At 36.8% G+C, this 8,800-nt stretch overlaps 1 protein-coding gene across 3 annotated transcripts; it reads left to right on the plus strand.

The window, feature by feature from the left end:
- Positions 1–36: 36 nt before the first annotated feature.
- On the plus strand, positions 37–8,720 carry tmem67 (transmembrane protein 67). Of its 3 annotated transcripts, XM_020710172.2 has the most exons (29): positions 37–271; positions 1,139–1,233; positions 1,988–2,078; positions 2,204–2,303; positions 3,216–3,279; positions 3,377–3,448; positions 3,532–3,594; positions 3,851–4,005; positions 4,111–4,219; positions 4,344–4,430; positions 4,751–4,816; positions 4,912–5,065; positions 5,143–5,263; positions 5,347–5,452; positions 5,666–5,722; positions 5,828–5,926; positions 6,004–6,102; positions 6,292–6,300; positions 6,405–6,491; positions 6,598–6,697; positions 6,770–6,909; positions 6,980–7,120; positions 7,226–7,306; positions 7,388–7,504; positions 7,623–7,739; positions 7,824–7,931; positions 8,056–8,158; positions 8,246–8,388; positions 8,475–8,720. In XM_020710172.2, exons 1-29 carry the CDS (start codon positions 70–72, stop codon positions 8,553–8,555), a joined length of 2,967 nt encoding a protein of 988 aa, XP_020565831.1. In that variant the 5' UTR covers positions 37–69; the 3' UTR covers positions 8,556–8,720. The 3 variants fall into 3 exon arrangements, with proteins under 3 accessions (XP_020565831.1, XP_004077919.2, XP_020565832.1); XM_004077871.4 differs by lacking the exon at positions 6,292–6,300; XM_020710173.2 differs by lacking the exons at positions 6,004–6,102; positions 6,292–6,300.
- The last annotated feature ends 80 nt before the right edge of the window (positions 8,721–8,800 follow it).

Raw genomic sequence — 8,800 nt, forward strand, 5'->3', positions numbered from 1 at the left:
TTAAGTTGGAACGCCCTACGTCATGACGTGTTGCAAAGGATTGTGGGTAAAAAGGAGGACATTTTTACCATGGCGACGGGGACGCCGCTTGTTCTTGACAGGCAGATGTTTTGTTTTACATTGTTTTATGTGATTCATACGCACCTTTTCCATTGCCAGCAGTTTCTTATCCCCTTTAAAGATCCTTCCGGATGTGGTGTGAACGAATTTTTCGACATCTCGAGTTTGTCGTGTGCCAAATGCGGCGCAAATCAACGCAAGAGTTCTTCAGGTGGGTATCGATCACCACGCGATAAAGCTACATGATACAGTGTACACACTGTAAACATACCAACATTAGTGTATATATCTAAAAATAAAAACAGATAATTACATTCAAACGAGTTAAGCTCCAGCTGTTGAACAACCTCGAAGAAGTAAAAGCCAATTTGGTTCTAATTGTTTTCTGTTGCTAGCAGTTAAGATAGCCTTTACTTTACTGTATCATGTACATAAAGAAATTATTCTTAAAGAAAGTTTTTGTTAATCCAAATAATGTTTTAATATGTACACACTAATATATTATAGACTATTTAAGATTATTTAAAGTTTAAAACCTTAACCTTTAAGAACATGTTATAGCATGTGGTCTAAAAATCATATTTTTAGAAGTTTAATTGAATTACCATAAATATTCCCTAACTTGTATAGGAAAAATGGCATAAAGCTAAACAAGCAAACTCTGTTCAGCTTTAATGTTCAGAACAAGCTAGTCTCATTTCATTTTTCATGAAACAGGAAAGCTAATCATTTTTATTCTAAACTGATAAATGTTTCAAACTAGTTTAAATAAATGTACACTGACTGTTCTTATATGGACCTGCTTTGAGAGGCCATATAGGATTGCACTATTAATGTATGATTTGTTTAAACATACTGTTGTATCTAGAGAGACGGTGTGAATCTGAATTGACCCTCATCAAAACATCAACCAGCCTCTCTGGGTTTCTTTCTTTTTAAATTTAAATTCAAAATGCACAATATAGTTGTTGCAAGGATTTTTAAAATAAGATTTTTATTTAACTAAATATTAGTATTTCCTTTCACCATTGAAAACAATATTATTCTAAACTATAAAGAAATGTCTTGTCTTATATAGGTCTGAGCTGCATTTGTCAAACGGGTTACAAGACCAAACATTTTAGCAGCAACAAAGTCCCGTTTACATGTGAACAGTGTCCCCCAGACAAGCCTGTAAGTATAGCTTTCTTTCATAATGAATGTTCTGATTCATGTTTTTTAAAACTACTTCACAATTGAATCACTTAGTTCAAAAGGGGCCCAAGTCCACAATTTTTCAAAATAGAGACATTATATGTTCTATGGTCTTCAAGGGAAAAGCTATCTGATTATGTGCAAAAAGTCCCAAGTCCGTTGTAATGTACTGTCTATACTTGACATTTAAAATGCATTAAGTGCAAAATTCCTGAACTTGGGCCTTTCTTGCATGGGTTTTGCTTTATCCCATAGATGGCAGCACTAATTATCCAATATGGCAGCGCCCCTGTCAATGCAAGGGTGGGGTCATCTAAGATAGCACAAGGGTTAACCCTTGTACTATCTTAGATGGACACCAGTGAGGTTCAAAAATAATTGAAGAGAAAAGGTTCAGCGCACTGACTAGTGGGTCTAGATGACCCAACTCCTTAGGATAAAATGCCTAGGATAGCACAAGGGTTAATTCAAGAAGGGCCCAAGTCCAGAGACTTTAGTTTGCTAGTCCTCTGAAATTATAAAAGTGAGCTGCTTCATATTATAGCATTTGTAAGCTATGAACTGGTGCTAAATCTGGGTAAAGTATTAATCATTTAGTGTAGCCCCCCTTTAAGCTATGCAATTAAAATCATTTCCTGGATTAACAAACCTCTTGGACTTGGACCCCTTTTGAACTAACCGATTCAATTGATATAAATAAAAGTGCTTATTGGTGTCCTGTCCTTTATTATAGGCAGTAACGAAAGACGGCTTTGGTTGTATTCGCTGCCCCGGCAGACTTGATGATAATGGCAACTGCCAGTGCCCATCTGGAAATATCCTAGGTGAGTTACCAGTACAATGAGAGGTTTACAACCCAACAAAAAGGGTTTTCCCTAAAAGCTGTAAATAAGGGTAATTGTAAGTTTTTTGGTAGAAAACTTTTATAAATTTTTCTTCTTTTTCTCAGTTGAAAGAGACATTAATGGCACATTTTTTGATGAGGCCAGTTGTGAAGCATGCATTGGAGACAGCCCTGCCTTCACTGCACCAAACAGTAATGGGGACAGGTAATTATATACAGTACAGACTTAATATTCATGAGAATTTCATTTAACATATTTTACTTAATAGAAAACTCTAGTTTTCTGAGAGGAGGTGCTTTGTGCTACATTTGCACTGTTAAATAAAAATATTTAGGGATTTACAAAGCGGAGCGATTTTCATTATATTGCATAGTGGGTCATCTTTACTTTAGTGGAAATGAAAAATAAAAGTCAATAAAAAAGTGATTTTTTTTTTGTTTTGTTTTAGTATAGGGCAAAACAAATTTGACAATTTCTTATATTCTTGTTGTATCTACAAATATCTATGAAATCTTTTTTAAACTTTTGCTCCGATTTTCATTATTCAAACAAATATAAAAATAGTTAAACATGTATGATTTGTTGTATTTCCTCATATCTTTATCTCTGAGTGTTAATATTTACTTTTGTGTTATAAAATTGTGTTGTGTCATTGAAAAGTGTAAATGGGTAGTTTCAGCAGGAATGTTCAAACTTTGAGTTTGCCCAGAAGTTGTTCTGGACAAATCTCAAACGTTTATATACTGTATGTATTAATTTTGTGGTTTTTAAAACAGTGACATTATCACCATAAAATGCTTCAAATAGCAAAAATATTATGAGAAGACAATGTGTTACAGGGTAAATAGCTTAATATCCAGTAGTTGTTTATTGTTTTGTTTTTTGAATTTCTTTACTGGTTTCTGCTTTTTTCTTCTTGATTTCCACGTGTTTCTAATGAGCACGAGCTACATTTTCTTATGCTATAACAATTTTCTCTTTTTATGCCATATTGGACCATCATACCTGCTCTCCATTACTACTGTAGAACTGTTGGTTGAGTTGATGCAGTTAGAGAAAAAGTTACCGGTAATCGTTTTTTTTATGAACAATACAATATCAAAAATTATCTTTCAGATGTGAGCGATGCCAGGCTACCTTCTCTAATACCTTCTGTACGTGTCAATCCCCAAATGTCCAGGTGAGTTTGGTCATCTACTACCCGCACATTCCCTAAATCCACAGAAATCTGTTGCAGTCACAAAATCACAAATGATTGTGAATGTAATTTTTTGCAGGCTGGAGGTTTATGTTTTCCTCCAGGCAGCTTCTCCACTAATGTGAATCCAAGTGTCAGCTATGCTCAGTTGGTAAGTCAAAGTGTAATTCTCTTCCTAGAAAATAATACTTGTATGTTTTTCCTGCTTGTGATTTTCTTTCATTTTCTTCACAGGCGTTTAGCATCCAGTCTGCCTGGTTTGTGGAAAACCTCTATTCTTCTGCAGCAGCTTGCCTTGTAATTTCACAGCCTTTACAAAACTTCTTTTTCTTAGAAAAATTATGACTTAACATGTTTGTTTTTCTTGAAGTCAATTTCCTTCCTAAATTTGGACAAACAGCTTTAAATGTTCCCATAAACAATCGTTAGAATTCTTACCGAAATTATTTTTAGAATGTACTGTAACAGATTTAAACATACGTTTTTCACCAAATTAATTTTGTAGTTAGAGTTTTATTAAAAGAAAATCATATTTTTGTTTTTTTCCCCACAGGTCTTCAGCAACTTGACAGCGTGTCAGGCTCTCGGAAACATGTGTGTTATGAACATGCACTCCTTCACTGGACTTTCCACAGATGCTTGTGGTCTCTTTAACACCATCTCTAGGTCAAAGGCTGCTCTGAGCTCTGTTCAAGACATTTCTTACTGGTATTCACGTTTGATTTGGATTTTCCTTTTTTACATTGTTCATGCAGCAATTACCTTACATTAAAAAAAACAGACACTAAACAGATATGATACTCTTGTCGGCAGGAGGGCCAACCTGCCTTGGCTTTACTATGGAGATGAGCCGGGCCTGGCGGGCCAAGTGCTCCAAAATAAACCTGTTCCCTTGTCTTTCAGTTTCAGAGGAACAAAAAAGGTTAGCGATTCTTTTTTTTTTTACAAGTCTTTTCAAAGATTCTGATAAGCTAACACAAATATCCCCATTTGTTTTGAATACTAAGAAATGCACATTTTAATTCAAAGTGGTATGTTTTTGTCAGAACACTGACATCCAGCTGCTTGCTGCTGTCTACAATGTCAGAGGAGACTTTCTCAGATGGGATCCCATTGGAGGAAACAACCTGCAGGTAAGAGCTTCAAAAAAAAAAGTATTTGAAGTATCTGAAGTATTTGATTTGGACTCAGGAAAATAAGTATTCTAGATCTGAGATGGACATGATCAGATCAGATTTACCGTAAACTAAATCACTGACATATTTATGTGGCTTATTGTTAAACTCTAAAGTTCATTAAATAAATCAAAGATTATTTTGTAAGTTAAATTTATCTATGTTGAATATGTTTGTTTACATTTATAAATACATTTTTTTGTTGCTGTTTTACCCACTTAATGAAACATTTCTTGTCCATTTAGCATAGAGAGTTGACAAACTGTCTTGTTTCTTAGCTTTGTCCAGAACAAGCCTTCAAGCAGGCAGCAGCCTTCAGCTTTGGGACCACTTATCAGGAAACTGTGAGTGTCAGACCCCTTTTGCTTAAAAGTCTACAAACTGGTATTGTCCAGTCATATAATTGTGTTATTAATTTGTTTTTACTCTGTGTGTAAAGTGCGAGCTTTCAGTAGCAGAACTTCTCACTACACATCCCGAGCCGTTATTCTACGATGTGTTCATGGACCTGGGCGGAGGAGACAACAGAAAACTTCTTCCTCTGCCAACTCTAGTTCAGAATCAGCAGTATAATGGGCAGTTCATCAATCAAGGTGGATTTTTATCTTTGATGTTCACATTTTGTTTATTTTATCTGTGATATCTTATTTAATTTTATTTTTATTTCCAGGGAGCATGCAGAACTGGTATCTGTCTCGACGCATCTTTCTTGTTGATACATTAAGTGGGAGAGAGAAAACTCTAAGCTCTTTGCCTAAAGTCATCCGGGTGGCCACTAGTATCAAGATTAGGTAAACTATTAAAATGGATTCAAAAAGCTTTGGAAACTTGCTTTTCCCGACTATAATGTGAATTTGGTGATGGTGTTTGGTAGGTTCCAGCTGGTTCCGCGTACTCAGGAGGGACAGATCTATCCCCCTCTGGTGTCTGTGAGCTACACAGATGTTCTTATCAAGGAGGCCAACAGCCAGACTCTACCTGTGAGTAGGCTGAAATTCAAGAATGCCCAACAATGTTTTTCTACCTACAGAAGCAAGAACAAAGCTTTGATTAAACGCAAAATGTATCATTGAAATTTTTCAAAAGTGAAGGCATTTAAGAACCTTAATTATTTTTGTGATAAGGGAAGCTTTTAACCAATTTGAAAGATCTTCACAAAAACTTTGGTTCAACACAGTGTGCATCTTTTATAGGTGACATTTTCTGTGGAGTATGAAATGGATCAGAGCGAGGCCCGCACAAAGACAGATGTGAGTCGATGCAAAAATGGAATAATGGAAAATGTTCATTTTTTTTTTTTTTGTACCGTTGGGATCAAAGCAAACAGTGGTATATTTTGGGCTATGTGTGCACAGACTGCTCTGGGCGTTCTGGGAGGCCTGGCGGCGCTCTATTCCATTCTAAAGACAGTTAGCTGGAAGCGGAGGATTGCCTCTCCCCTAATTGACATGGAGGTACCGTCTCTAATCAAACGCATAATTTCAAGCACAAAACCTTATATGAACATTGCCCTTTTTCTCCTCCTCTTTAGACAATGCTAAAGTTTCTGTTGTTTTATGCTGGAGATTTGGCTAATGTTTTCTTTGCCGTAACTGTGGGAACTGGGCTTTACTGGCTCATATTTTACAAGGTATGTTGAGTCCCTCAAACTTAAACAAATAATTTATTTCTAGAGTATGATGAGTCTTTAAACTCTGTCATGTCTTACTGTGCTTTATCTCTTTTCTAGACATGTTTACATTGTTTTTTTTGTACAAGCACTGTGTTATCTTTTTGTTTTTCACTTCTTTCTTTGCACTTCCACCTCTGCTCTCTTTAGTCTTTAAAGGCGAGTCTTCTTTTTCTTCCATGATCATTTTTCTTTAAATGCCCATTAAGTTCCAGCTGTTGTTGGCGGCGTTCTATATTTAAATGATTTCCGTTTTTGTGTAGGCCCAACAGTTTGTGTCGGTGCTTTTGCCACTGCCTGCTCAGGAGGAGCAGTTTGAGACATACATCGGATGCGCCTTTGCTCTCAAGGTAAAACCCTGAACTTTGCACAGGCTAAAATGAAACCTATTGTTATTTAAAACCCACTTTGTAAATGTAAACCACTACATTTAAAATATATTATTTCTGTATCCAGGCTGTCCAGTTTCTCAATAAACTGATTCTGCAAGTCACCGTTGATGTATTTCTCATTGACTGGGAGAGGCCACGAAGTAAAGCTAGCAGAACAGTGCCAGGTACAACCTGCTTTTGGGACACATTCATCTTTGCTGCTGTTTGTCCTTTTAAAATATTTTTTGCTGTTTCAGCTACTAAGGAAACAAAACAGGAACCCTCTCCAGTCAGCATCTGGAGGACTTACTTTGTGGCCAATGAGTGGAATGAGCTCCAGACCGTCCGAAAGATCAGCCCAACGTTTCAAATAATGGCCGTGCTTTTCTTTCTTGAGGTACAAAAACACAAGAGCACACATCCACTCCGTCTTTCTAGCTTTTGACAAACTGTCATGTGTTGTTCAGGTGCTGGGCTTCTCCAATCTGGCCCTGAGAGACCCCTGGTCAACATTAGAGCGTTCCCCAGCAGCCTACACCCCTCCTTACAGTCTGATTCTTCGCTATGGTCTCGCTGCCACACTTTGGATATGTATTGGGCTATTGCAGGTAAATGGCCATAAAATCTCCTCCATTTATTCTTTCACATGATCTTGTGTCTACTAATATTTAGCAGACATGCATCCTGTCACAGAAGCCCTTTTGTTCCCACAGGTGATTTTCTTCACCGTCTTTTATGAGCACTTCGTGGAGGATAAAATCCGTCAGTTTGTGGATCTCTGCTCCGTCAGCAACGTAAGTAACACTGCATGATGTGCTGTTAATCAAAACCTCTGTAACACTTCAAAGAAATGGGTTTTAACTCCCTCTGTGCAGATTTCAGTGCTGCTTTTCTCTCATCGCTGTTTTGGCTACTACATTCATGGCCGGTCAGTGCACGGGCATGCAGACACAAACATGGAGGAAATGAACAACAATCTGAAGAGAGAGCGTGTATGGCTACCAAATCTCTGCTTTTCCAATTAGAGTTACATTTTATTTGTGATCTTATTGCATAAACCTAACATTATGAATGTGTTCTTCCCTCATGCCTTTTTTTTTCCATTATAAGGAATCTCTGTGTGGCCAGAGAGGTCTCCTTTCCAACACAGACATTCAGACCTTTCAGGTCTCGTTTACAAACCGTTTGAGGCTGCAGTATGACAGGATACAGGATTCACTCAGCAGGGTTTGTACTCAGCTCTTTTATGTCTGTATGTCCCTGAAAAATAAAACTTCTCTTTTGTTCAAATGGTTGTGTTCTGTTCTCCAGAGGAACAGACCATCTCGGTTGATAGATGCGTCTGCAGCTAACTTGTCAGAGCTACAGTTCAAAGCCTACAACACCATGAACCACTTCCTGGCATCTGTTATAGACCATGTTAGTATGAATATGTTGTGAGACATTCGGAAAACAACATAGTTTTGTTGAATCAATTGTTGATGAATTTGTTACTACGATATAATTTGTGCTTTATAAATTGTTGTTATATTGTTTACCTTAGGCGCACCCTGAGATGGACTACATAGTCAAGGATAAACTGACGTTGGAGAGAGTCATAGGGATGGAGTTTCTTGAACCCATTGACAAAAGCATATTTTACAATGGTAACAGCCTTGTCGATCTTAATATTTAATATCCCTTTTATTGTTTTGGTATATGAAAGATGTACCTTTGTCATTTTTTCCCAATAGATGAAAGACACTCGTTCAGTGACGTGCTTTTTTATGGAAACGAGGCCACACTGCTGATCTTTGACACTTTGTTCTTCTGTGTTGTCGACCTGGGATCCCAAAACTTTGTTCTAGCAGCTGTTCTTACTTACTTACAGCAAGCGGCAAGTATTCTAATTATCTCAGTGTGTTGTTTTCATTGTGGTGAAATGCACTGTGGCTATCATTAATATTGTTCTGTGTTTTGCAGATGTTTCGCTTCATCCGAAACACACTTGGAAGGAGGAACCTTGTCAATAAAACACTGGTGGATCAGAGATTTTTGATATAAAAATGTTGTTGAAGGTCCTTAATTTTTTTTAAAGTTGATCATTTTCAGTTTCGCCTTTTCAAAATCATTTGTACAATGCTTTTTACTGCTGGTTTATAATGTTGTATTTTTTTTGACATATTTCTACACTTTTTTTTAATTAAAAGGTTTTCATATGAAGGCAAAGTTGTGTTGAGTTTTGATTTAAAATCAAGGCCAACATCTGATTTGTATTACTGATACCACTTAATCTGAATGTTAAGATA

This window comes from Oryzias latipes, chromosome 16, assembly GCF_002234675.1.
Source record: "Oryzias latipes chromosome 16, ASM223467v1".
NCBI lineage: Eukaryota > Metazoa > Chordata > Actinopteri > Beloniformes > Adrianichthyidae > Oryzias > Oryzias latipes.